Source organism: Sardina pilchardus, chromosome 11 (assembly GCF_963854185.1).
Source record: "Sardina pilchardus chromosome 11, fSarPil1.1, whole genome shotgun sequence".
NCBI classification, from domain to species: Eukaryota; Metazoa; Chordata; class Actinopteri; order Clupeiformes; family Clupeidae; genus Sardina; species Sardina pilchardus.
In genome coordinates this window covers 22,294,186-22,320,860 of record NC_085004.1, presented here as the reverse complement: position 1 = coordinate 22,320,860, position 26,675 = coordinate 22,294,186, and the positions used below count along the sequence as shown (strand labels likewise).

Genomic DNA, 26,675 nt, shown 5'->3' with positions numbered 1-26,675 from the left:
CAAGTTCAGAATGGCATTTAGATTGGTGAAAATCCTGCACCAGTATATGAAACTAATAATGATAATTCTACAACATTATCTCTTACCGTTATACTTTATGTGATACTTAATGCATGGGTTAGATGCATCTTTTCTCTGTTAGCCCTTTGTAATCACCTGCTAATGATTACAAGGAGACTTTGGGCTCTATTTTGGCGATCGGAACGCATTAGTTAGTGGTGGAAAGCTTTAAATACAATTAGGGGTGAGGCCATTCCACATCCGGGGTGGTTTTGTTATCAAGCGTGTGGCGTATTTTTCAAAGGGGTTTCTCTTCTGTTTCTTAATCAGTCATGGGTGTGCTTTGGGCGTAAGATCTTTTCAACCAATGACAATGACATCTGTCATTCCCTTTAACAGCAAGCAGTACAACTTCAAACAGCGCATCAGTATTTTGCCAGTCACTATTGATTGACAAGGGCTTACAATAAAGAATAAAGCCAGAAAAAAAGCAACCCTTATCCCAATAATGTTTGAATGATTGAATAAAAATCCACCAGGTTTTTCTAGGTCAGTGGCGTAATGATTTTTAGAGGGTATAAGGTAGCAATTTTTGGATCATGTGCCAGACCATACCTTCTGCCATATCCCTGAGCGCAAGGTTTAATAATAGTGGAGTGCACGGCACAAGTTCTGCCACTGACTGGGTGTAATATAAAAATAAGCTTTGCACTACTTTACGCCGCGTTTCCGATCGCCAAAATAGAGCCCTGAAATATCTGTTCAGAAAGTACTTGAATAAACATAATTATTTGTATCTATTATGCTTAGAGAGGTGCTTGGACATTTCACGAAAACAGAAAACAGATATCAAAGATTATTGAGCACTTCAAGAAAGAGCATCTTCACAAAATTTCACAGGCTGGTGCCTCTCGGCCACACACACACTCACACAAAAAAGAGTTTATTTTATTTTTTACTGAACTGCCCAAAGTCATCACACTGCATTTCAAGCAGGATAAACATCCCTGATCGATACTGCACTGAGCCAACAACAGAATGTTAATTTAAAATAGCTTTAAATTAATCCAGATATAGCCTAGGTCAAGTACAATCCTGGACAAGAGGGAGCAGTGCTACATTCAAAATGTCCTGTTGCTTCTGACAAGCTCCATTGAGCAGGGAAACTGCAGGAAGGCTCTCTCTTCATCCGAGAGGGTCCAACACCCAAACTCACATCATCAAACGTGCACTCACACACACATACACAGACACTCACACACACACACATACACACACACACACACACACACACACACACACACACACACACACACACACACACACGTTTGTCAGTCCAGAAACCATGAGCTCAGTGAGCTATGTGAGTCTCTTCCTAACGGCCTGGTCATAGAGACCCTGCATTCAGTGGATATCACAGCTTGGATGGTCTCAACTGTGGCTCCATGCCGGCACACCCCTCCTCAATACTCCTTGGGGGCTGTCTTCAGCCTCTCCTTCATCTCAGCTGCATGAGCTTTGCTTCGATCCCTCTTGACCTGGTACTGCAAGCAGAATGAAGGGTGGTGCTACCATTAGTGTTAAGAAACAAAGATGAAAAATGTGTGGTCTCTTGCCTGCCATCTGCATGTAATGATACACGTTACTTTTGCCCCTTGCGTTGGGGGAAACCAATCACATCGGTTTATCTGATCTAGGCGGGCCAGAGGCGAAATAAACATATGACGACAGCGCTGCAGCATTGGAAGTCAGTAGACATTGGTCGTAGTGCGTCGAAGTCCGGAATCAGTCAGAGCAAACATTGGCCGTAGTGTTATCCAATTGCGTGCAGAGATATTTTCAAATGTGTGTTTGGTGCCACCCCTCGTGTTGGGCCATTACATTATTCGTGGCCTGACTCTTAATCTTTCTAGATCACCAGGGTCAGGGCCTGGATTTTCCGAGCGAGGATAGGTCACTTATGACAAGAATTAACATGTAACTAGCATGAGTGTGTGTTGGTTGGGGTGGGGGGTTGCACATAACATCCCATGCTTCAATGCACCACTGCTTGTTCCTCACCTCTTTTTTAAGACATTGGCGCATGGCACGATCCATGTCATTACAAGTACCAAAGAAGCGCATGACATTATGCTGGGGACATTAGGAGAAAAAAAAGTTCAGTCAAAACATCAGTACACTCTAAATGTGTAAATGTGAAAAATGTGCACATAAACCACTGTCTTCAATTGCTTGAGAGTATATTACCTCTTGGTGACACTGTCTAAGCTGTGCGATTAAATCATTGCACTCATCAGAGTGTAAGTGAGGAGACAGGTCTGGGTGCATTTTCAGTTAAGGTCTCACTTCTCTGCTGTGGGTTTAAACACATTGAACAAAAAAAGGTGTGCTTCTTTGACTATAGTGAAACAGAACAGATCATTATTAGCCTTACTCTATGGTAGCACTGAATTAAGACTTTATAAAGAACACAATCAAAGGTCACTGCAGCTTTTCTATGTTTACCTATAATAAGGATACTAGCGCCTCCCCATCCCATTCCATCGTCACTCATGTTGAAACTTTTCCCCCTCTGAGGCACTTACCTGAAAGAAAGAAAGGGAGGACTGTGTCACAGCAGATCTGAAGCTCAATCACTCCACTGTTGTCATGCAATGACGTAAAGTTGTGAGGTCTGCAAGAACAGTGTACACAGTGCTAACGTTTACTCTCTGAACTGTCCAGATGTTATAGGCGACAAATCGTGGTTCTCAGACAGTCAGTAACGTGCAGGAAATGTAGCCTAATACGACGGATTTACAACAGACCGATTCGGTTCAGGAAAATAGCCATGGCTATGGCTATCACTCTATTTGAAAATGTAGCCTACTATTGCTAGGGCATGACATTGAACAAACCTTTTGAACAGAATTAACCACAAAGTAACAACCCGAATAGCTGCGATACGCAACTACATATGCCACAGCTGCAGAACGAAATATGTTCTGTCTGACTGTCTGAAAACAAGTCACGTTAGATTATAGTGTGGTAGAACCACGTTAAGTCTTACAGAGGACTCGCTGCCATTTATTTCACCCTTGCATAAAGCAAGCATGGGAACCCGGAAGTAAGAGTGGCCAATCACTGACTGTTAACGTTTACAGTAGACCAGCGCGGTAGTAGACATGTGACATAAGTAGGATGGTCCCAGAGCGATATAAACAGAAAGTTCCTGGCTATTTTATGGTTTTAAAAAGGCCAAAGCAAGATAGAAAGCGCTTATTATGGATAGGATATGTTTTGTAGGAAATAACATTTTACAAGCCCAACAGAATGGTAGTTATGTAAAACGTCAAAAAATAATTTTCAATGCATAATGTATTCAGTATGCACAGAGAAATATACCTAAGTAGGCTAAATCAATCTCACTTATTCGATAAATCTGGAGACAAAACAAACAAACAAACAAAACATAAAAAGATCTATTACTTCCAACCCAACAGGCGGCAGTAGAGACTTCATCACTTACTATTTTCAGCGGACTCGGCTAAAGGAGGAAGTTTCGTCAGAAGCAAATCTTGATTGCTGATTGGTTGTTTTGAGCGGTTGTTTGGCGGTTTGGTCTGGTTGGTGCTGTTATTCTGTGTTTGGACTTATGATTGAACAACGTTTTATCTCAGTATTGTTTAACATTATGAATTAGTGTATTGTTGCATGTGTGTTTCACTAGTCCTAGCATGGATGATGTAGCAAGGACCCTTTTACAGCGAACGTTTCGTAAAATACCGAGTGGAAAGTTAGAAGAAACGCTAAAAAAGTGGGCCCACCTTTCAAGAACACAACAGCAATCTGTGAACTACACCCAATCAAAATGGATATTACATGAAAACCTTGTTTCTCTATGTGAGGTAAGGTTTGGGTTTCTATTTTAACAACAACTTGGCCTTGCTTCAAGACGAATTGTTAATATCTCTCCGTAACAATTACTGTCTACAATAAACCTCACACAGCTAGTTAGCCAGAGGACTTGTTAGAAGCTGCCAGTGTATGTTTATCAGTAGTCTAGCTAACGTACAAGGTCATGTAACGTTAACGTTAGTAGCAGATGTTTCGTTGTTACATGTTCAGTTTGCTCACCTTCCATCGAATACAATTCCTTCCTATGTGTGTGTATTCATTTACTACAACGTAATGTGTCTGATAGGAAAATGGATCGACAATGAGGCATGTGAGCGAACTGGAGATGATCTGTAAGTGAATTATCAATCATGTTAACAATGCCATTAGCTTTTTAAAAACACCTTTAACACTTTATTAGGTTACTGAGATGAATTACACTGGGTTTATCTGTTTACTTATGAGACGGCGAGGCGCTCTCCTCAGGTGAATTTTCACCAGTCATGATAATGAACTCTTTAACGTTGCCATTCATTTATCAAAACAGATTGTATGGACAATCCAAAACTAGGAACTTGGAGGGCCTGTCATCTTACTGATGCTGACGGTATGGCATACTATTGTTTCATCACAAAGATACACCAACCAAAAGGCAAACAGTCTTTCTGCATTAGTAATTTTCTAGGTGGCTCGCTTGATTCATTCCGTGAAAATCTCGCTAATAATCTCAAATCTTGTTTCTACAAGTGTTGCTTTCAGCACAAGTGATGTTTATCTCACATAACAAGATCTCCTCTTTCGTACGGACACTTTCAGATGATGCCATATCTGTAGACCTGCTTAGTTTTAGGGAGCAGTTCAAATCCCACTTGGCAGAGCTGATCAGAAATGTAAGTAATACATTTTGCGTTGACCATGTAAACATTCCTACAAATGCAGAGGTGGAAAACTCCAGCTTCAGTGAGTAAAAGTCATACCACATATCTGTGCTGACCATTCATTTAAACCAGCTGATTCTAATTAGCACAACTCTTCAGGTAGAGCTAATTGATGAGATCACCTGTGCTAAATGCACAGGTAGAACCAATACATGCTCTGACTTTTACTCACCAAAGTTGGACCTTTCCACCTCTGTACAAATGTGATGAATTCCTGATGCTGCTGGCAGTCCTCATAACGTTTGATTGCTCCCATGCTTTTCTTTCTTTAGGTCTCAGTCAAAATAAAGAAGCATGACAATGGGTCTGTTTGGATACGCATTGCCTGGGGAGACAACTTCAGCAAACCTAATCACTTTAAGCCTACATATGTGGTGCATGATCTTCAGACCCCATATGTTTTCATCTCCAATTTGAGCTCAAAGCACAAGCCACTGTTGTACCAGGTAGTTTACCATAAATTATATTCTTGGCTGCTATTGTATGTACAGCATAATCATTGCACCACACTGTTCTGCAAGCTTTACTATAATACATTTAGGGCTGGTTTACCCATACATGGATCAAGACTAATTTTAGATGAAAACAGAACTTCACTCTGTGGGCCTGTCCATGAGCCCCCATGTACATGTCTCCAGTGTAGCACTGTAGCTTCCTGGGTGCATCAGCTGTTGGCTGTGGCAAGTCGAGCTAGCTAGTAAAACTGACTAGACTTTTATAGGGAAACTAAATAAATGTTTTTTTTCTCCCCCTAAATAACTACCTGAACCGTGGCACCAAGGTTGACAATTTTTATGGCATGTTGGTTTCAAGGGCCCGCAACAACACAACATAATCGACATTACATGTACAGTATATAGGCAGACAATAATCTTGTTTCAGTCATACTGGATTAGTCTAAAACCAGACTGATCTGGTATGATTCACTCACCGGATGCTACATATTTTTACATTTAAAATGTAACATATGTTATGTTTTGCAACTGTAGGCCATGGTTTTGGCCACGAAACATGGATCCATTAAAGATGCACATCTGAGTGGACGAAGCCTTCATGCAGTCAGGGACTTACTGATGGGCCACTACCAGCAGGTAATGTGAACTTGATATTATGGTGTTTATGTGAATGCTTGCATTCAGCATATTTTGTTGTTCTTGACTATGTAATGGTGTGCTTTGGCACATTATGTAAATAGCACTTTGCTGTTATGACGGATGTGTGTTTGACCAGATTTTGTATTGTCATAATCATACATTTTGTTTGTTTGTCTTTATAGTCATTTCCAACAAATCACCCAAGGCCTCTTCAGGAGAGGAACTCTCCTGTAGCACGTATGTATGGAACTGTGTCATTGTAGAAGCCTTTTAGAAGGGAAGCACCTTGCAGCATAGTAATCCATACTTTTCTGTTCTGGAATTAAATACTAAAGTGATTGTATTTTAATATTATTGTCTTTCTTCAATTGTATATCATGATGTTGCTGTCTTTCTTGTATTGCATTGGTATTGAAATACTAAAATGTGTTTTTTAATCTGAATAATATACTAACTGTATCTCCTGATTTGCATTGATATGTTTTATGTCTTCTGTCTCTTTAGATCCCAATATTGAAAAGGAGCATAAAGAGCATGCTGAGAAAAGACAGCAGGTGGCCTGTGAAGCATTCGGTGAAGGAGACATTCCTAAACTGGAGACTGCCACATACACGGTACTTAATCCACTATTTGTTTTCTCCCTTTCCACATCCACATTTATGCAACTTGTGAAACCGACTACAGTAATTTCCTGTGTATTAGCCACATTGTGTGTAAACCGCAGGACAGCGTTTTATGCAAGTTAAAAGAAACGAAACCATATTGATACAATATTAACTGCCGCTGTGTACTAACCTCATAGCTGAAGAAATTTTGCAAAATCAATGTATAAGCCACAGCTAATTGTAGGGAAATTACGGTATTATGACATGTTGGTCGTTATTGACAGTTGCTTAGTTTAGCAGTACATTTAATTTTTTTATTTCTTCTTCTTTTCATTTTTATTTCCAGTTGGAGACCAGGTTCAGAGGTGGTGGAGGTATGGACACATTTTCTGATGGCGAGAAACCCTTCAGAACAGTTGTCCAGTTTGCCAGCACCAGCCTCCTAGAATCTTTACGTCACTGTGTATCGTCAGGTAATGCCATCTCTTACACTGACTGTCACACATACACTGACAGAGCATTTATTGTATGAGAACTTGTCCAGTAAGAGTGTTTTTTTTTTTTTATCAAGATGGAAAAACTGGCAAATCACATGACCAATGCCCTTGGAATAATTTATTTGATTGAACCTACTTGACTGCTTTGTGAAATTACCCTCCAATCATATTTGACATAGCACTTCAAACATCATGAATCATGGTCTGTAGAAATTGGATTTGCTACATCTCTGTAGACTTTAGAGACCATCTCCATTCATGTTATATGAACAACAGCCAATAAATATGAGCTTACATCGAAGCAGGAATCATAATCATAAGATTTTTTACCCAAATCATCAGGTCATATCAAACAATCAAAATATCAAAGGTTTTGTGTCTGATGGCATACTGTCAAACAGTTTTATGGTATGAATGCATTACTGTATCTCATATACATTATTAGTGCATCTTGCATCACAAACAAATAGCCTGTAGTACTCATATCATACCACAAGAGGGCCAGTGACCGAGGCATTAGCACTTGTGATCACCTCACCTTTTCTTGTACAAGAGGAATGCAGAAACTCCTATATTGTTCTCCTATATTGGAGAGCAGTACTGTGACATGAGGTTACTAGTTTATCCAGGTAACAGCTGATCTCTTAAATAACACGCCACCAAACATCTATTCATTGTGGTGGTGTTTTGAGCTCAGCGGTAACTCCTGAAGATACCTGGGTAAACCAGTTGCCTTGTTTCGTAGTATAGCCCTCTTGGGGGTATTCCATGTACGTGGTTTAGTGACAAACCTGAGTAAGTGATAAACCTCCTAATAGAATAACTGTATAGCTTAATTTGCCTTACAAAACAATTCCATAGGGCTCTTGTTGTAGGAGGTTTACCACTTGGTTTATCACTAAACCACGTACTTGGAATATCCCACCCCCACCCCCCATCTACAACACTTGACCAGAACTTTTGCTTTGTTGTGGTACAGGTATTGCTGAAGCTCCAGTCTCTCCACTATTATCATCCATCACTCAGAAAGGTCGGAATTACTTTGTAATCACAGACAAAGCAGACAAAGGACACAACGCCACCACCCAGAACTCTAGACCAAAAGTCTAAGAGCAGGAAGTTGGTGTGTGTGAGACGTGCTTATTGGAGTAGATTTGCACCACACTCCATCATAAGAATTGGATCTGTTTCCAGTGGTTTATCTACTAGTGTTTTAACTATATAATAATTTTATTGTCCTACATTGGTTTGACTGATGAGATTTTCCAGTGGAGGAAGTCCTGATTTTTTCTCTCTTCGTTTTACTAGGTATTAATTTCAGAAATGTATGTTTATCCGTTTTTATTTCTTTATGTGTATCTAAAATAAAGTTTCTAAACAAAATATCTAGTGAGTTATGCATTGTGTTGAGTACCTACATATGCAGATTAATGTATTGTAGTAACCAGTGATCTTACTAAGCAAACACATCTAGAAGGTTTCAGATGAATTTATTATGAGGAGCGACGCGCGTGGTGGAGTTCAGGGGGAGTAGCCAGCTGGTTGCTAAGAAAGGTCCCCCTCCCGGAAGTTTACGTGAACGCATATATGGTGCTCCTGCTTCCCTACGCTTTCTCTGATCCAGGGCGGTCTCTCTTCTCAGAGGAAACATGGCTGCCTCTGCATCGGAGAAGCCACAACGCAATATTGCAGATAACGGAGATGTGGTCGAGGAGGTACCTTCACAGTCGAAAGAAATTATAAAACCTGATATAGCAGAGCTAACCAAAGAGGTGCGGACCAATATCCTCTGTACTGTTGAAGGATGTGGAAAGATCCTTCCAAATACCCCAGCCCTGAACATGCACCTTGTTAAGTCCCACAGAGTCAAGGTAAGTGCGCTAACGTCAGCGATGACTGGCTAACTAATGTTTTATATTTAACATAAACACCCTAGAAGCACACTAGATTGCTGTAAAACTCCACCAAATTAGTCTGCCTTTGTTTAGACCAGTTAGCTTGATCGCACTCGTCAACGTTAACGCTTAGTGAAAGAACAAACCAGTTGTTGCGATTGAAACTGCGCACGTCTTTAGAAAACAGTTGATTATACACCAGCTTTGCTAGCTAAAGCTGATCTTGTCAATGAATTGTCATATTAGCCTTAAGTGTATGCTCTCTTTCAGACCACTGCGGTAGGAGTCATTCAAACGTCATTATTCGTTAGCTATTTAGCTAGCAAGCTAGCATTATCAATATCAAAGAAAGTTGTGCAGCTGTCCTTTGACAGTGTGCTCCGTTCCTCAGAATTTCTGCTTGTCTGTACAGCCGTAGACTGGCTCTGGTACAGCTATGGGGAAAGGTATCCATCTCACTGCCTTGGCGTACTCAGTGGGCCAAACACTTGTCCACTTCAATGGGAAACCACCACCGTCACGATGTGTATTGGTTGTTTTGTTGTTGTCCTATGTAACATAATACTCACATGGTGCATGTATCTCTTCGTCAAATGTAGATCGACTAGCTCTGCGATAAAATTGAGCAAAAAGCCCCAAGAGACCCTGACTGATAAAGGGAAATAACGTCGGATTGATTTACACATTTCATTGCCTTTGCCCTTGGTGATGGAGAGTTGAACTCATGTGCTGATTTCATTAAATGACTCAGAGAGATCACATGCAACGCCAATTAAAATACATGTTCAGAGAAAGAGTATGTCCAGATCTGTTTTTGTAGATCCCATAAGACATGCTCACAAGTCCTCGCTCTTGAAATTGCTGTTGGTCGTGTACAGTGGACTACAATTTGCTTGTAATTGCACTCTAATTTCGAGCTTTAGAGGCTAATTAGCTTGTTGGTTATGTACTTGTGTTGTGTACTGTATTAGGGTCATTGAAGATCTTCCAGGTTGGTTATAAGCTGTGTGATTGGGATGTTTAGAACTGATGTTATGAGTAACACATGATCAGTAAGCAGCAGCAGCGAGGCAGGCAGTGGCGCACTCTCATCCGGCTCTCCTCATGCATTATTTATGTGTCCACACAGGGAAAAAAGTGTATGAATTCAGTTCTCTCAGGTGCACATTACAGTCCTGTGACTGCAGGCAGAGAGCAGCTAGACAGCTGTGAGTGAAGGAATTTTGGGGTGTGGTGGTGGTGGTGGTGGTAGCAGGTGGAGACTAATGGACCATGAGCTAAAAATCTTATTTCAGCTCTTAGTTGACTTTCAACATAGCAAGCTAAAAGCCTTCCCTCCACTTACTGTGTGCCACTCAGGGCTGTCCAGACTAACCCTCCTGCTGGTGTTGAGAAACAAAACAGCACAGCCGGCCCCACTGAAGTGTCTCCAGGGCTGGCAGACAAATGAATGCTGTGTAGCACGGCACTGGGGACAGGGCCATGATGTTTGGTCAGATGCTGGCTGAATGTTAACCTACGGCTGCTTCTTGCTGTTTCTCTCTTTGCTGCAGTAAACTCTCTAGTGCTCTCCTGTTCATTGATATTGGCCCTTTATCATTTGAATACAGAATAGCCTATTAGTAATAATAATAATTAAAAAAAAAACACACACACTGCATTTATACTAAGGACTAGCATTATTGGCACACTTTCATTTAAAGGCATGGCGTAAGGCAGAGAGACTGTAAGGGCTTGATCAAAAAAGGGCTGCAGTACAGGCTAGAATATAGTTTGCTGTTCAGATAATGCAGTATCTCCCACGAGGAATGTCTTTCTCCGTGTATGTGCTGTATGGTTATGTAAGCAATCATTCTGCACATTGATTCTGTGCACTGACCTGACATCTGCCAAGTTTTCCAGTGCAGTAGAACATCTATTGCTCTAGCTTTTCAGACATCACAAGGTGTTGTCAAGGGATTTTTGTACCTCATTTTAATTAGAACAGCCTGCATATTACTTTCTGTTATGCAAGTCTTATATCATGGTTCACTTGCATAGACCCTCATAAAAAAACGCATTGGTTACTGACATGGTCTATTTGTTAATTCATTTGCCTTTTGGAATTGAACAGCAATTGTTGTTTTCATAGGTATTGTCAGTGGTGTTTAGCTGGTAGGATTCATTTAGTTGAGAATTGTCAGTCACTATTGTAATGCTTCTTAAGATATGTCATGATGTTATGATATGTCACACGCCTTTCTTTTCATTATTAGGATGGCATTGTCAACCCCACTGTTAGAAAGGACATGAAAGGCCCACAAAAACTCTATTGCTGTCCAATAGAGGGGTGCCCACGAGGACCAAATCGACCCTTCTCACAGTTCTCCTTAGTCAAACAGGTAAAGTCATTCTAATCTTAGTACATCCAGTCTCTAAGGGAAAAAATGCAATCCCTTTGACTTTCTGTCAACATATCTACTCAGCCAATTGATGTGTGTCTGACGCTGTCCAGAAAGCAAAAGGAACTTTCTAATATATCTTTTGGTGCTAAAGGGACAATGAATAACTGATGAATGTCTTTCAGGACTGATAAAGTAACAATCTATCGTTTGTCTATGATCTGTTTGAAAAGGTTTAAATTTAGCACTATGTGTAAATCCTGGAAAATTGCTGTCAACACATTTCACAATGTACATGATCTGTGCCATCTAACATGCTAATTTGTGCTAATATGTCCTTATATGTACACATCAGCATTTCATGAAGATGCACACTGAGAAGAAACATAAGTGTGTGAAGTGTAGCAACAGCTACAGCACAGAGTGGGACCTCAGACGACATGCGGAGGATTGTGGGAGAACATACAGCTGTACATGTGGCTGCCCTTATGCTAGCCGTGCTGCACTACTGTCCCACACCTACAGAACTGGTCATGAGATTCCAGATGAACACCGGTACTAGCCACATTCTTTCATTCAACCTTTATTTATTCTCGGAGTGTCATTGAGGGTAGCCCTCATTTTCAATGATTCCACTGTTACTTGCATTGTGTATAGCTGGTAATAACCTGGAGATGATGGTTGTAGATGGAGGAGTTTTATTTTCTGTATGGGTCAGGACATAAGTTATGGGCTGGCAATGCATCTGGTCAGCCTGCGGCAGTTAATTTCCGTTTCTACATGTGAACGTACACATAGGCATGTAAGACATAAGCAGGTCACATCACAATTCAGCTGGACTGAATTTTGCTAAATAGTCTCACTCTCTCATTTTTCCTGAAGGTACCCGCCGGTGAAGAAGAGGAAGATGGAACGCATGATCTGCAGTGCGATTAAAGTCCGACCCATTGAGCCGACGTTTCCGATGCCTGGATCTGAAAAGGAGCTTTCAGAGGGAGCCATCCCTACTGAAGGAGCATGCCAAACCCATGACACGGCAAGGCAGAATCCCAATCCCTCAAAAAGCATGCAGAAGCTTCTCCTGCCAAAGCCCAAAGTGGCCCTGGTCAACGTTCCTGTGATGCAGCTGGCCCACCTTCCCGTCCTCCTCCCGTCAGGAGACAGCAGTGCCTTGAGGTCCGTCGTCCTGGCTTTGGACTCGCAAGGCTCTCTGAGCACGTACCATCTTCTCCCTCAGTCCTTTGGAGCGGTCATGCCTACGCTAAGCACCAAGAATTTAACCTTTAGAGACACTGTGTCATACTCCAGACCTGGCTCTGGTGTTGTCAGTACTGGTGTCCAGGTATGCATGGACAGTGCAGTGTCTCCTGGGGACCTGGGTCTGGGGCTTGCGCTCCGAGGTAAGAGCACCTCCACAGACATTCAGACAGACATTTCATACCTCAAAAAGGGACCCTCATTGGACGGGGCTTTAGTGAGCTCCATGGGCGAGTCCTCGGTCTCCTCCTGCTCACAAACAGACATCAGTGTAAGCGCTCAGGTCTTACTGCCGGTCAGTGTGCAGACCCAGACATTTCCTGCACGGGCCAAAGCCACTTCGTCCATCGGCGCACAGACTGAAACCCACCACCAGCTTTCTTTTCAACCCTTTAACATCACCAGGCAGACTCAGACTAATTGTGCTGTTGGCACTCCAGAGGAAAAGGTTCTGATGAACCAGTCTGTGATGTGCTCCGGCCTCTTTGATTCTGATTCGCCCAGTGTCTCCACGCAAACAGTCTTGACGGACATTCCATTCCGCACTGGCAGTGTCCACGACCACCTCAGCTCATCGGCCTCTGTGCTCTACAGCGACAAAACCGAAGCACCCATGTGTTTCGGAGTCCAAACGGATAATCTTAACCAGAACTCCGTGGCAGACAACCAAACTCAGACCATGACACTTCTGAACGACCTGGAGAACATCCTGTCCGACGGCATGGGAGAAGGGGCCCTGGAGAATGACCAGACACTGTCGCCGTCGGCAGTGGGCTGCGGACCAGGACTGGAACATGTGCAAGAGAACAGCACAGGCATTGACTTTGACTTTGAGGAGTTCTTAAGTGCTGCACACATTCAGACACAGACTGAGGAGAGTGATCTGGGAGGCTTAAGCTCAGAGACACAACTGGAGCTGCTCGACATTGAGACACAAACCGACTTCCTGCTCCTGGACAAACTCAGCGGAGGCGACATGACCAGAACCCAGCAGACGGACTTGGAGATGGAGATGTTTGACACTCAGACGCAGACAGACCTGAACTTCATTCTCAACCCGAGTGGTCACATGCCCCTTGGGAACATTCTGAGGCAGTCCAGCTTCAACATAAGCACAGAGTCTTCGGACAACGAGACACAGACGGACATCCGTCCACCCACGTTACCCTTGCCCTGCACATCTGATGGACAGGTGAGGCTTAGCAGCGCAGAGACCCAAACGGTAACAAGCTCCTTCGACAGCTTGGGCCACCTGTTCCTTACGAGCAACGAGACCCAGACAGTCGTGGACGACTTTATGTCAGCGGACCTGGCCTGGAACATGGAGTCTCATTTCAGCTCGGTAGAAACACAAACCTGCGAGGAGCTGTTCTCTCTGTTTCAACACTCTGAGAAGCCCAACAGCTGAAGGCCCAGCTCCCCTGCTGCGGCTGGAATTCAAATCCCACGGAAAGCATCTCTTGGCCTCTGAAATCTACCTTTCGGAGCGAGGGTCAGAGAATGGGTGCTTAGACAAACACTCATCAATAAGCCTATAGAAGCTCCCTGCCAATGTGTTCACTCACTAAAGTGTCATTCCAAATGTGTGAGGTAGTGAGTAAATGAAAACATTGAAGAAAATATACTGGCAGCACTTTCAGTTCACCTCATGTCTCTGTGATTTGCACAACAACAAAAAAAATTAAATACTAAATGACAAATTTGTATATGGTCATCTCCACAGTCAGAGCATGTGTAATTTCAACACTGTATGAAAGGTTCTCCTTCATTAGGCTTCTTTTTGACATTTTCCGAAATTAATGTCAATGTAAATGTAGTTGTGAAAACTACAAAGGTTGGAAGATAGATACCAGTCAATTCAGTGAAGGGTAAACTGACTAAACACTAACAGTACTCGCATGAAAAGATTTAGAAATGTACATCTGTCAGTCCACTTGGACTGCTGCTCTGTCAGTAGACCCTCTTGAAGCTACAGTACATCACCTGTGAGAAAACTGCCCATAGACCTAACTGGAACGATCCTGTGATACTCAGTCAGATACCACTATGGGCCAAAAGACACTTCTTATCCCAGATATTGCTTTTTACATATTTGTGAGCTTGCTGTAGGTGTAAAAGAAACCTTTATGACCTGTGATGTAAATTGTGAGTCTACAATTTGTTAGATAGAACAGAAGTCTGTCACTGTGAAGATATGGTTGCTGTGCTCCTCTAGCAGGAATCATCACACATTTTTTTTTCTTGCTGACTGTTAATAATACACTTAGTCATCATGAGGCAACCTCCGTTCTTTCAAAGTAATGCTGTTTACATGTGTTTGGTTTATCATTAAGCTTACCTTGATACTTCGGTCAAGCATTGAAATATCACAGAAATACCTGCATTGAATGTGCATTTTTGTATTTATTTGTGCTGTTGCTATCTATTTGCACGAGTACTTTCCTTTAGTTGGTGCCTTATTTTAATAGAAGGTAAGCAATTGCCATTTGTGTTGCGCAGGTGTAATATACCATGATGTGTTGTGGATAAACCAACATTTTTGTGATTTTGTTTTAGTTACCTCTTTGTTGATTACTTTTTTGGCTGCACATTTCAAGTCTGCGCAACAGTTGCTCAGTATAAGTGACTGCTGTGTAAAGCAAAAATATACTTGTGTGAATGATTGAATTTCTGCCATGGAAGCCATATTAACCAGCATTCCATACTTGTTACCACTGTGCGTGCGTGCGTGAGTGTGTGCGCTTTTAAGATTATGGAGTGTTTACCAACGCATGTGGTAGTCGTCATACATCTAGCTCAATCCAGCACCTGCTGCTTCAACCCTCTAAGTTAACACCTTATACCTGTGCCTATAAATTAGTCATTTTCATTCGTTGTGCATTTTGACTGAGTGAGTGCCTCAAAGAGGGTGTTTGTGTGTTTGGAAGGAAGAACATAACCAGTGTTTCTATACAACCATACAAGTTGTATCCTTTAACTTTGATGTTTGTTTCCAAGCAGACAATAACATGTGGAAATGTCATGGTGTAAACCTAGAATACCAACCAAATGTACTCTGTAAAAATATGTAGATGCTGGTATTGAGAAACTACTTGTTTCAGCAGCTATATATGTTTATGATTGGAAACGTGGCACCAAAATGGTTTAGTCTTGGGTGGCAATATCAGAAGTACTACAACCCTTTAGAATCTGCCCTGTAAACTTGGATCTCAGCTGTCATTTGTCATGTATGTTCTGTCCATAGATAGAGAATACTGTTCTATGTCTGTGTATCTCTGTCAACTGTAGAATGTAAGTAGCACTGTGCCCATAGATTGTGTGTGTGTGTGTGTGTGTGTGTGTGTGTGTGTGTGTGTGTGTGTGTGTGTGTGTGTGTGTGTGTGTGTGTGTGTGTGTGTGTGTGTGTGTGTGTGTGTGTGTGTGTGTGTGTGTGTGTGTGTGTGTGTGTGTGTGTGTGTGTGTGTGTGTGTGTGTGTGTGTGTGTGTGTGTGTGTGTGTGTGTGTGTGTGTGTGTGTGCGCGTGTGTGTGTGTGCGTGCAAGTGCAAGCCTACTAGCATGACACTACTCACTACCAGTGCTTGAGTGTGGAAATCGGTTGAACATATGTAAACCTTTTCAGAACATAAAGCTAAATGACACATTATTGTTACTGGTAGTTGTCTAGGCCACAACTGCAACAGAATATTATCCATTTGATGTATGTAATTATTTTAGGCGTTTTTCAATGCAGGATTCATACTTCCAAACTCCAACTTGCAAGCAATATATTGCACCGATCTGACCACAAACTGGAAAATTATATACTTGTTTTTTTCCCCATTTACAAAAATACTATTAAAATGTATCCACTTCTACTTGAAAATGTTTACTTAAAACGCTATTTTCTTTTCCAGAGAATGCATGCTGTCATGTTTGTACCATGATGTGGATGTTAAGTTAACTTGAGTTTCCTTCCTGGAGGTGTCTTAATTTGCTGAAAATGTAAACTGTCAGTTAAGTTCATTCTGCTAAACAAGCAGTGACCATAATAAATTGTATTGAATTGACATTTGTTCCCTGTCTATTGTACAAATCCCATATTCTCTTCCCAGAGTCTGTGAACAAACAATTGGCACTTGTGTTCAATACATTTTACATTTATTAATGCATGGCATTATTTTTTGTAAAAAGAAAACAAGACCTAATTTAATAAATTGTTAATTTCACATTCCACCAACAATATAACAGTCCGCACACCAAAATGAAAATGGCAGGCTCAAACTCCCACTTTCAAAGACCTGTTAACAGTACTTCCACTGGGACTACTTTCTGGGTTAGGGGAAGAAAACTGTTTAAAACCTTAACCTAATGATGGCTGAGACTGGAGGACATTTCATATAAATCTATTTCTGTTGAGAAACCGTATTGAATTGGTGTCTCCAGTGACTGTTGTAGTAGCTTGAACAGTATGTTTGCCGTAGGGAGACTGACTTGCACTGGGGTTAGGATGACTACAGCTGAAATTTCACACAAGGCATTCCTGAACAAACTTAATTACATTGAGGTTTCTTGTAAGAGGAACTCAGTTGCTTGGTAACTGAAGGGAAACTCATCTGAGCGTTGATGCCTTTGATCGCTTTTTTCTCGTTCTACGCTTGCAGGTTTCTCTGCAGAGCTTCACCTACAGCTTTAGTGTCTATATTTTACAACACTCCTCAATCGGTCAGTCTGCCTTTTCGTGAGCATGGTCGCGAGGCTGCCGACCCAGTGGCACAAACTTGCAAGCATGTTTTTTCCGCTCACAGGCGCTAGGGGGAAGCGAGACAGCCATCATTCAACTCGGAATAAATCAAATAACCATTCCAATGACTCCGAAGCTGATCAGTTAAGGCAAATTGAGCTAAAAAACTTGCATAGATCACCTTTAAATGAAGGAAGCCTTGATACTCCCATGTGTCACGGACACCTGCAAGGCTTATCCATGATGAGGTACCATGTTTTCAATTCTTTGTTATAAAATATTATTGTCTTTATGTGGGCCCTTCCTCTGCAATTTTTCTCCCTTAAACTCATTCTTAGTAGTTTAATACAGAAAGTGTCATCCAAGTGCACACAACATCATGGTTCAGCAATATCCACTATTTTGGGGGAATGAAAACTGTTAAAAGATGCCAAACCTTGCAGAAGTATACACCTCTTAGTGCTCATTTCATTTACTGTTAACCTTTTCTAAGAACACCATTTATGAAAACATACCCTGGGGTCAAACCACTCTTTAATCAGCTGACAGACTCATGACAGCAGTACATTGCACACTGAGTATGTCAGAGACGGTGAGTGGAGGCAGGGATGGCAACCCTTGTGCCAAACAGCATTGGCAGTTTAGGCTCGGCCCGCCTGATGTTCTTGGTCTTGTAACCAAAGTAGAGTTTACCACTATTACTCCTCACAGGTGATCTGGCCACGTCCTCCTGTCTAGGGTACCTCGCCAGGCGGTAAGTGACCCGAGGCATTGCCTCGTTCATGGTGGGGAAGGACTGGTCAGACCTTTTGGTGATGGGAATGCTGAAAGCCGTCAGCAGGCTGTGACTCTTCTGACACGTCCAGTACTTGGAGGCATCGGAGCCGTGTAAACCATCCTCCGCAGACCTGGAGTCCAGGTGAGCTTCTGTTCTCATTTCCCCACAGCCGTCGACACCTCTGCTCTCCCCAGCAGTGGCAGTCGCTGAGGCACCTCTCTGCCAAATTTCAGCCACGTCCTGCATGTCAGCTCCAAAGCTGACCTCGCCACTTTCTAGGTGATTGGGGCAACACACGTTTCCATCCAAGAAAGTTTTGAGAGGAGGCAGTACAGCAAAGCAGTTGACCAGAGTGACATTTCCAGCACACTGGTCTTTCAACATAGGACACTGATTCTCCTGATGGTGGGAGAGGCCTACACAAGTAGCAGCTGTGCGGTTGATGAGCAGGCCACTCATGGCTGAGAACTTTTTTGCCGAGACCGCTTGTTTTGGCATGAGTTCTAGTGTATTTTTATAGGTAGAGCTGGCAGAGCATGTGCTGCTTGGGCGTGCCTTTAATAATTCTACGCAAGGTGGGATTGTCTTCTTTGAACTTTTTGAAGATGACCTGCTGCAAAGTTCGGGAGAATGTCTTGCAGTCTCTGATACATGGGGTTCCACTACCTTTGTGTCAACACAGAGAAGGCAGTGAGAGTCTGCGTCCCAGGTCTTTGGTCTCTTGCTTCTCCTTTGCATTTGGAACAAGCAAAGGAGAGAGGGGCCTCTACCCCATCCATGGACCTGTTAGATAATGACCAGAAAAAAATGGCTGGTTAAAAACTGTTGCAACACCATATTAGGTATTTATATAAAAAAAAAACACTTTTTTTTTTTTTTTTTTTTTTTTAAAGCTATGCTTAAAAATTCACAAAAGGAATCGAATCTACTAAAAAGAATGTTTTGAACGGTAGGCCTACTCACAGCTTCTTCCCAGCCAGTGAGATTTCTAAATCCATCAGTGTGCTGGTCGTTTGTTAAACATTCTTCACTGACATCCAAAAGTGTGTTAACAAGGTCCCTGTCCGATAGCTGATGTTCTTCATATGTATCCATCTTCATGCAGCCATTTGTATCATCACCATACACGCAGGCTGATTCAAATCCTCTGAAAGACTCCATTCCAATGGTCTTTCAGAGGAATGTGGCTGAAAGGGTAAAGGTAATGTTATAGGAAGGCTACACAATAACTTCTAGGCTTGTCAGCATCAGCAACAACATCATGTTAGCAACTAACGTTATAATTGATACGCTGATGAGATGACCTGGATGAAAAAAGTGAACAGGTTTTGGGCTAGCACTAACCGCTGTAACCTTTGCAACTTGCTAAAATTGACATCAAGGCAATGTCAGGTAAATGAATGCTAGTTATCGATACATTTAATCACAGACATCTTAGACAACTGGCTCAGCAAATACTTTGGAAATTAAGCTTTGACATGTTTCCCCGCTTAACATTGGTTGACAAAGCTGCATATTACACCGTAAAATAAATTGTGTACCGACAACTAAAATCCAGGACGTTGCATAATAGTGAAGAAATGTGACAACATTGATGCTAGTTCCGAAGCCCTAAAAAAACAGTCAGAACTTAATGAAACATACTTACCAACTAACCTGCAGAATTACACATATTGCACACCCGACCCCAAGTTAGGACTACCTGCAGGTGCTATCTATGTCCGTTTATTTGACAGGGGCGACCGAGGACATCAAATATTTATCTCTTTTTAACTGTCCACACAGGACGCTAGACTACAACCATAGACCAACAAACCTGAGATCATTAGTGTAGAACGTTGCTATGACAATCTAACTGAACGAGGATGTGACGTGTTGGAAAGGGGGCGCGCCAGAAAGCAGAACAAAGTAACCGCGCACATCCTGATTTTTGCAAGTATGTATCAGTTGCTTACAACATGTTGATACCAGCGTAATTGTTTGCTTTTGAAGCATTGCATCTATTTCCTAGAGTTTATTGGAAGGGTAAGTCTTCTCATTTTTTTCATATAGTTTTGTTGTGTTGCCAAGATAAAGTGTGTAGCCTAATAGCCTATTGAATTGGCAAGAATAGTTCAATATTAGGCTATTAACGAAACGTATTATTTTGTGATTATAGGCATATATTTTTCTTCCTCATACGTTTTAATTTTGGTGTGCAGTGTGCAATTTGACAGCAGTATAGCTCGCTTGCAATAAGTAATAGGTTATACCATTGATATAAAACTATATATGATGGAAATTGATATATTTTCTTATAGTAATAGTTTTAAATATTGTTGTAAAGCTACGTAAAATTTGCGGTAAGAAATTCAATCATTTTGCCAAGTACACACCAAGTCGGCACATCGTGTTCCCTTTCGGCACGACTGTACCATCATCGCTTCGCTCCATGAAAATCATGCGAAAATCATGCGACACTTCACACCAGCCTCCCCCTTCACATCACCACTGCACTTGTCATCTTTACACTCTTATGCCATTTTATTCTTAAGAATATCTTCATTTTCAGGACCTTGTCAGCAGTGACAGTGAAGGGGGGTGTGCCTCTCCAAGACTCACTCTCTGTCTCTGTGCACCGGCTGCTCTCTCAGCTGCATGAAAAAGATTGGCTAAGAAATCCGCAGTGTCACTAACAACGACCACAGCTTCAAACACGTGCTCAAGTCACCGGACACCTGACGTGCCTCCAGCCTCCCCAAAAACTCCGAGCTGCACCCCACGTAGACCACTTTGCAGCCTTCTATGGAAACTGAAGCACTGCACTCTGTCGTGGTCATGCTGCCTCCAAAGAACTGCATCCCGAGAAACTACAGCTGTATTGCTGGGCTTTTCGGGAGCTTGGCAGCTGTGAATCAAGTGAAAGAAGAGGGAGAAGAGGACCTTAATGGAGACTGCGAGCCGTTGGAATTCCAGGTGGTGGAAGAAAGACCCAGGGGCAGAGAAAGCTTTCTAAAACCGCCACAGAGTCCAACACAGCGCCGCAGGTGCAAGTCTTTGCCGACCCCATCCGAAAGAGCTAAGCTTGAGATTTGTCGGACCAGAAGCCCATCAAGTCAGAAGAAGGTTCGCTTTGCAGACTCTTTGGGCTTGGACCTTACTTCTGTCAGACACTTTGACGACACTGATGAGCCGGAGGTTCCAGAACGCATCCTGTCAAAGTTCAGGTGTCAGACTCCACTTTATCTCAAAAGATTTGACAAGTTTCCTACTGTGCCTACTCAAACTATTTTGATGGAAATGGAGTTCATAAATCCAGGAACTCTACCCGACTTTCTAGAGAAAGTGAAAGAGTTAAAAGTGTTGTTGGAATGTGTTCAGAGTGACGATTTCAGCCTCTCTGGGTTTGTAAGGGTCCTAAACATTGCATTTGAAAAGAGCGTTGCTCTAAGGTACACTCTCAACAACTGGATGACATGTATGGATACTCTGGCATCCTATGTCCCACAATCGAATGATGGAGTTACTGACAGGTTCTCCTTTAAAATGGTTGTCCCTACCTTTTTGGAGAGCGGCGGTACGTTGCAATTTGCTGTAAAGTACACGGTCGGTGGAGAGGAATATTGGGACAACAATTATGGGAATAACTACAAGGTTAAACGCCACAAGTTCAAAATTTCTCCCCCACGGGAATGGGAGGATGGCTGGATTCATTTTATTTAAACGTGCTTAGCGATCGCCGTTACACTGTGCGTTTTTGCGCGTAAATTCCTGCTGCAGCCTACCAGACACTGAACAACTGCTGTAAAAAGGCAAATGCTACCCAAACGCCGGTTCTGCGTAGGGCTTTTGTTAGCTTTATGGAGCTTGTTCTCATCACTTATTTGGAAAACAAATGTCCTTACACTTGGTGTTACATTCAATATGAAATGTTTTCAGATTGCATTGTGACAGTTAATGTGTAGACGCGTTTAATTTTCAAGTCTGACGCCTTTTTATTGACTTTTATGTAACATGTGCACGTGCAGAGGGAACGCATAGAGAATAGGTTCACGTATCACATCGTCTTATTTAGATACTAAACGAAGTCATCTGCCCCTTTCTGCACTAGATCCTAATATTACTTTAAGGTTTATGTCTACCCAGTTACACAATGTCTAGTCATCGCAATGTTGTCGCCAACAGTTGAATGCTGTAAACGTAAATGCATCATTCAGTGTCGTGGGAATGGGATTTTACCTACAAATCGGTTCACTACGATCTCACCATAGCGTTCAATATTGCATAAATTGCAGTTCATATTTATATTTCGCTTACTTTTATCTATGCCTTAGCCCATCGTATCGAAGGGTAGACCTATCTGACATTGGTACACTGTGTACTATCCGGCGGATTCAGACAGCCTGTCTGGTGCATGTGATACTCGAACAATAGCCTATCCTACAGGGGTGAAAAAACGTAGCATCCGCCCAGCCTACCTCATGCCAAGTTGAATGAAATCCCAGCACCAGGTAAATTACACATAATGAAAGGAAGTATGAACAGTGGCTGGAGCAATAGAATCAGTTTGATGCTACACCCCCCCACCCACCCCTGGGCTAGCACAGATCATTCAGCATTTTCAAACTGATGTCACTGATTTCACTTGTTAAATTAAATTCGTAGCATAGCTTATATGCTTGTCAGAGACAATACTGTTCTTCAATACAGTTGTAAATCTCTCCTGGACAAAGTGTACACGATCTATTAGTAAACAGGTTGCAGGCTTACAGAGAATGTGGTGGAGGGATTCTCCTTTGAACAATGTTTCAGACTACTGCCTTACAAATTCAGTAAGATTCATGTGTTTTTCTGGACTCAAAGATCCAGCTGTGCAAGTCTGTTTAGGCTATGCAGTGGTACATTCACAGTGACAGGACAGGAATGGACTTAGTAGAAATTGTATTTCTCTGGACTTGTGTTGCAGGCATTGTTTTGTTGATGGACTTGTTTACCTCAGATCTCAAACGGCATATTTATTGTGAATATCACAATACAATGCAGTGTCAGTAAATCCAGGTTAAATATGTTTATTCAGGTTTAGGAAAACACCTTTTTTTTCCTAGGAAATCTAGGCCTACAACGATACTTTTGTTCAAATCCTCCTGAAGTATTTTTGTGAACTTTGTTTAATCTTTTTCCAGAACACCTGAAATATCCTTTCATCAAGGATTCTGCCTTCCACAAAAGCAGTCTTTGTCAGTATTTGTAAATAACTTCAGCAGTGTGCCATAAAGTCTTCAGCAAGCCAACAATTGTATAGGCTGTATGTTACAATCACTGTTCATGTATTCCACTTCTCCAATCATCAGAAAATATACAATGAAGTATATGTTGGTATTTAATTTGGTCTTTTTTTTTTTTTTTTAAATGAATGAACATTTTTGTCATCACAAGGTCTATTCGAAGTCTGGTCACATGGCCAATCTGTTAACTTTAGTCAGTGCAGTGTTGAGATTTTTTCCATTGCATGTTATGTTCTCTTTAATTTTAATAATTTTAATATGTGCTTGTAATGGTGAACTCTATCCATTGTGGTAATCTAGAGGGGATTGACTTCAAATGACTTCATTTTGGTCAGGTTATGATTTGGGATGGAGCTATCACTGAAAATGTTTGTCTTCAGTTTATGTTACTGTGTAAAACGGATACAATATTTATGTAATTGTAGCTGACTAGGCCTGCCAGTCAGTAAAGAAAGGTATTTTCTTACTAAGACTGATGAATTTCATGGTGAAACCTAGCATGCCCTGAGACGTATGTGGGAGGGAGGCTTTAAACTGCTGTTGTGACCTACAGTCATGGGCATCGACCAAAACAATAGTGCTTTGAATGGACAATTTTATCATGAAATGATACAATGTTAGAACATTTGTTTTTTACTTTCAGAAAGAGTGAGTAATAAATATGTTAGCAATATGGAGAAGGTAGTTGAGCCCAAAAAGTAAGCACACGCAGAGGCACGCGCATTAAGTAACATCCTTTCATTTGGCTGTTCTAGTTTACATGCACTGGAAGAAAGGTGTTGACAGATTGTAAGAATGACTATATTCCCACATTACTGTGAAATTGTTATTATTATTACTATTATTATTCTTCTCCAATCTATTGTATGCTTACAATCAATGTGATCAATTTCTAAATGAAACAGAGGCACTTTTAGAGATGTCGGAACTAAATGAATGGCACAACGAAGTTCATTGTGTTGTGACTGGCAATTAGGTGCTGAGAAGGCTCTGTCCAGGAGTCTGGTTGTAACCAATGTGAATAAAAATATGTAGGAATGTGCTTGATGATACAGTGCTGACACTGTTGACATTGTCATGAGGGCCAAAAGTCTTTGCTTTGGTTTGCACACTGTGGACTGGAATTGACAATAGTGCAGCTTCCAGGAGCACCTTTCACCTTGCCTGATGAAATGATATGACATAGGCTGGAATGATTGTAATTAGGTTTTTCAGATGAATTCTATGTAGATTAAGCACCTTGTTCAGTTTAAAAGAAGAGTTGCTGAAATGTAGCAACATCTAAAAGAAACTTGTTCAACCAAGTTGTACTTGTTGCTTTTGGGGTTTAACTTATTTTTTCATGCACTTTTGCTGTCATGTTTATTTTGTTTACTGTACTGTATTTTCTTGTACACATGGTTAGACATTTTGCATAGCACTTTGTGTCTCAGAAATTTGGTTGGGTTTTGTTTTTGTATCTATGCAAAATGTAGGCTATGTCTTCAGTTAAGCTGTAAGCTTAAGTTCATGAAATCTGTATTTAAATTTAAATTTCCCACACCATACATGTTGCATGACCAGCTTGTAAAGACAGAACCATCCACCATACTTTTACAGTGGATTTGTAATTTATATTAGCCTATATTTTACTAATTCATGGTATTAAAGGCTTTTCGTGATGGAACATACTGCTTATGACTCATTTTGTCACTCATCTTAATGATTTGCCTGTGTGACCGTTTGAGGCCTAGTATAGAACTAATAGTAACAGTGTTATACAATATAATATTTATTTGTTAGATAATAAGTAACGTATGAAGTCATTACTGTCATATGTCAGCTCATGTCCTTGAATTGATTGATTTTGTCTGCAATGTCCATATGCATTGACTCAATGGATCTTTGCATATGGAGAGTGTCTGAAGTCTAGAGTCCCATCTACTCTTAGGAATGTATGTATCATTACATTCCTACTATTATCATTAAATAGTTGTGACATAAGGGTGTTGTATGATTTGATGGTCTTCACTGGCTGACATGTTTGAACGTTTTTGTCAAGATCATGCCATTTGGCTGATGTACTATTTTTGTGGGTTAAAAACCCACAAATCTATCAGATGAGGTGAAACATTTCTACTTCATTATTACCTGTATAAATGACACCAATACAAGTAACTCTTTCATAATGAACTGATGTTCACCTTATTTCCCCCTTTCAGTGGCGTTGTAAATTAAATTGACACAACGCATCCTTCAATCAAAATACTGCTGTTGTACCTAAAGCAGATCCTCTATAGCGAGAACAGTGGCTGCACCACTATCCTGTGTGCCCTCTGCTCTGGCTGGGTCTCCTCTGCAGGAGCTCCAGTGTCTTGTAGCCTTTGGGGCCTTCATCAGTGGGTGGGTGGAGCATCAGCCTGCTGGTGCTGCTGTGCTTAATAAGAGCATGTACAGTACCCAGGGTGGCTTTTTCAGGGTTATTTCTGTGCTGGATTCCTATCAGATAACATCAACCTCCATGGACCTCTGCAGTTCTCTTTCCCAAGGCAGATTGGAGGGTGTTGGCTGCCTGTGAGTACCAAGACTGTACACAAGCTATTAGAAAGGCTACGTCAAAGGGCTCTGTTATTTTGTTACATAAGACATCCCTTAGAGGTCTGCTTATCACAAACATAGATTATCCTTATCCTGCTCCTTGAAGTGTTTATGAAAATACAACATGAAAGTTAAGCTTAGTGTCTCAAGGAATTATTAGGTTTTCCAGACATACTGTATTGAAATGTGCACAGTTAGTTTGTGTAGTTGGCAAGTTTTGTCACTGGAATAGATTAGTGTACCAGTCTGTTCATATGTCCACTACATCTGCTGTCTGTTTGTGTCCCATTATTCCGATTTTATATGTTAACAACTAGTTAATTAGTTGTAAAAATGAATTAGTAAAAAGCTCAAATTATTCGAATGAGTTGACATTCTTATTCAAAATTGAGAGGCCAGTGCAAATTTGAATATGACCATCAACTCATTTTAGTGTCACTCAGGATGTCATCAGAAAAATGTTCAGTGGTCTCTTATTTTTTTCCAGAGCTGTGCTGTAGATCATATAGCCTAGATGTAGAGTGTGGTAGTCACTACCGTCATTTTTTATACATTTGATTAACATTTTCCCATGTTCCAGTTCATAAGAAAAAAAACCCTATGCACAAATGAATGGAGTTGTGGGAATCCTAAAACCTGCGTTCATATCCTTTTGGCAAGTATGACACAGTCAGATGTTCATCAAACCTCAGCACATTCCATCGTTGTGTAAACATTTGACATTTCAATGTCTTTGTTTAGGTCTGCATGCAGGTAAAGTTATCTTTGGCTTCTTCTATTGAACCTAGTTTG

General features: G+C 41.4%; 5 protein-coding genes across 13 annotated transcripts; 3 read left to right on the top strand and 2 right to left on the bottom strand.

Annotated features, from left to right (window-relative positions):
• Positions 1-927: 927 nt before the first annotated feature.
• cmc2 (C-x(9)-C motif containing 2) lies at positions 928-3,113 on the bottom strand. 9 transcript variants are annotated; one of them, XM_062548955.1, is made up of 5 exons: positions 3,050-3,113; positions 2,586-2,674; positions 2,248-2,353; positions 2,062-2,133; positions 928-1,544 (listed from the first exon to the last, which is right to left on the bottom strand). In XM_062548955.1, exons 3-5 carry the CDS (start codon positions 2,326-2,328, stop codon positions 1,464-1,466), a joined length of 234 nt encoding a protein of 77 aa, XP_062404939.1. In that variant the 5' UTR covers positions 2,329-2,353; positions 2,586-2,674; positions 3,050-3,113; the 3' UTR covers positions 928-1,463. The 9 variants fall into 9 exon arrangements, with proteins under 9 accessions (XP_062404939.1, XP_062404949.1, XP_062404943.1 ...); XM_062548965.1 differs by having other exon boundaries at positions 2,248-2,350; positions 3,050-3,100; XM_062548959.1 differs by lacking the exon at positions 2,586-2,674 and adding an exon at positions 2,506-2,585 and having other exon boundaries at positions 3,050-3,097.
• A 463-nt stretch (positions 3,114-3,576) lies between these two features.
• On the top strand, positions 3,577-8,393 carry cenpn (centromere protein N). Its single transcript, XM_062549136.1, has 10 exons — positions 3,577-3,887; positions 4,184-4,229; positions 4,424-4,483; positions 4,693-4,766; positions 5,087-5,260; positions 5,804-5,905; positions 6,091-6,145; positions 6,413-6,522; positions 6,860-6,986; positions 7,990-8,393. The coding sequence occupies exons 1-10, from the start codon at positions 3,717-3,719 to the stop codon at positions 8,118-8,120; spliced, it is 1,050 nt and encodes a 349-aa protein (XP_062405120.1). The 5' UTR covers positions 3,577-3,716; the 3' UTR covers positions 8,121-8,393.
• Positions 8,394-8,641: 248 nt separating this feature from the next.
• Positions 8,642-16,590, top strand: atmin (ATM interactor). The gene is made up of 4 exons (XM_062549644.1): positions 8,642-8,881; positions 11,161-11,286; positions 11,642-11,841; positions 12,169-16,590. Exons 1-4 carry the CDS (start codon positions 8,660-8,662, stop codon positions 13,949-13,951), a joined length of 2,331 nt encoding a protein of 776 aa, XP_062405628.1. The 5' UTR covers positions 8,642-8,659; the 3' UTR covers positions 13,952-16,590.
• Positions 16,591-17,781: 1,191 nt separating this feature from the next.
• Positions 17,782-19,857, bottom strand: si:ch73-103b9.2 (uncharacterized protein LOC100150067 homolog). The gene is made up of 3 exons (XM_062549418.1): positions 19,691-19,857; positions 19,006-19,229; positions 17,782-18,825 (listed from the first exon to the last, which is right to left on the bottom strand). Exons 2-3 carry the CDS (start codon positions 19,201-19,203, stop codon positions 17,848-17,850), a joined length of 1,176 nt encoding a protein of 391 aa, XP_062405402.1. The 5' UTR covers positions 19,204-19,229; positions 19,691-19,857; the 3' UTR covers positions 17,782-17,847.
• A 969-nt stretch (positions 19,858-20,826) lies between these two features.
• Positions 20,827-21,744, top strand: LOC134095278 (protein phosphatase 1 regulatory subunit 3E). Its single transcript, XM_062548729.1, has one exon. It carries the CDS (start codon positions 20,827-20,829, stop codon positions 21,742-21,744), a length of 918 nt encoding a protein of 305 aa, XP_062404713.1.
• Positions 21,745-26,675: the final 4,931 nt, after the last annotated feature.

Bases quoted from the DNA above. Each gene is read 5' to 3' on its own strand.
- cmc2 (XM_062548955.1), bottom strand. From the start codon at position 2,328: ATGCACCCAGACCTGTCTCCTCACTTACACTCTGATGAGTGCAATGAT. The intron at 2,134-2,247 runs GTAATATACTCT...TAATGTCCCCAG, and splicing joins TTAGACAGTGTCACCAAGAG to CATAATGTCATGCGCTTCTT. The intron at 1,545-2,061 runs GTGAGGAACAAG...TTCTGCTTGCAG, and splicing joins GCCAATGTCTTAAAAAAGAG to TACCAGGTCAAGAGGGATCG.
- cenpn (XM_062549136.1), top strand. From the start codon at position 3,717: ATGGATGATGTAGCAAGGACCCTTTTACAGCGAACGTTTCGTAAAATA. The intron at 4,230-4,423 runs GTAAGTGAATTA...TTATCAAAACAG, and splicing joins GAGCGAACTGGAGATGATCT to ATTGTATGGACAATCCAAAA. The intron at 4,767-5,086 runs GTAAGTAATACA...TTCTTTCTTTAG, and splicing joins TGGCAGAGCTGATCAGAAAT to GTCTCAGTCAAAATAAAGAA.
- atmin (XM_062549644.1), top strand. From the start codon at position 8,660: ATGGCTGCCTCTGCATCGGAGAAGCCACAACGCAATATTGCAGATAAC. The intron at 8,882-11,160 runs GTAAGTGCGCTA...TTTCATTATTAG, and splicing joins TTAAGTCCCACAGAGTCAAG to GATGGCATTGTCAACCCCAC. The intron at 11,287-11,641 runs GTAAAGTCATTC...TGTACACATCAG, and splicing joins AGTTCTCCTTAGTCAAACAG to CATTTCATGAAGATGCACAC.
- si:ch73-103b9.2 (XM_062549418.1), bottom strand. From the start codon at position 19,203: ATGGAGTCTTTCAGAGGATTTGAATCAGCCTGCGTGTATGGTGATGAT. The intron at 18,826-19,005 runs GTGAGTAGGCCT...ATTATCTAACAG, and splicing joins TCACTGGCTGGGAAGAAGCT to GTCCATGGATGGGGTAGAGG.
- LOC134095278 (XM_062548729.1), top strand. From the start codon at position 20,827: ATGGAAACTGAAGCACTGCACTCTGTCGTGGTCATGCTGCCTCCAAAG.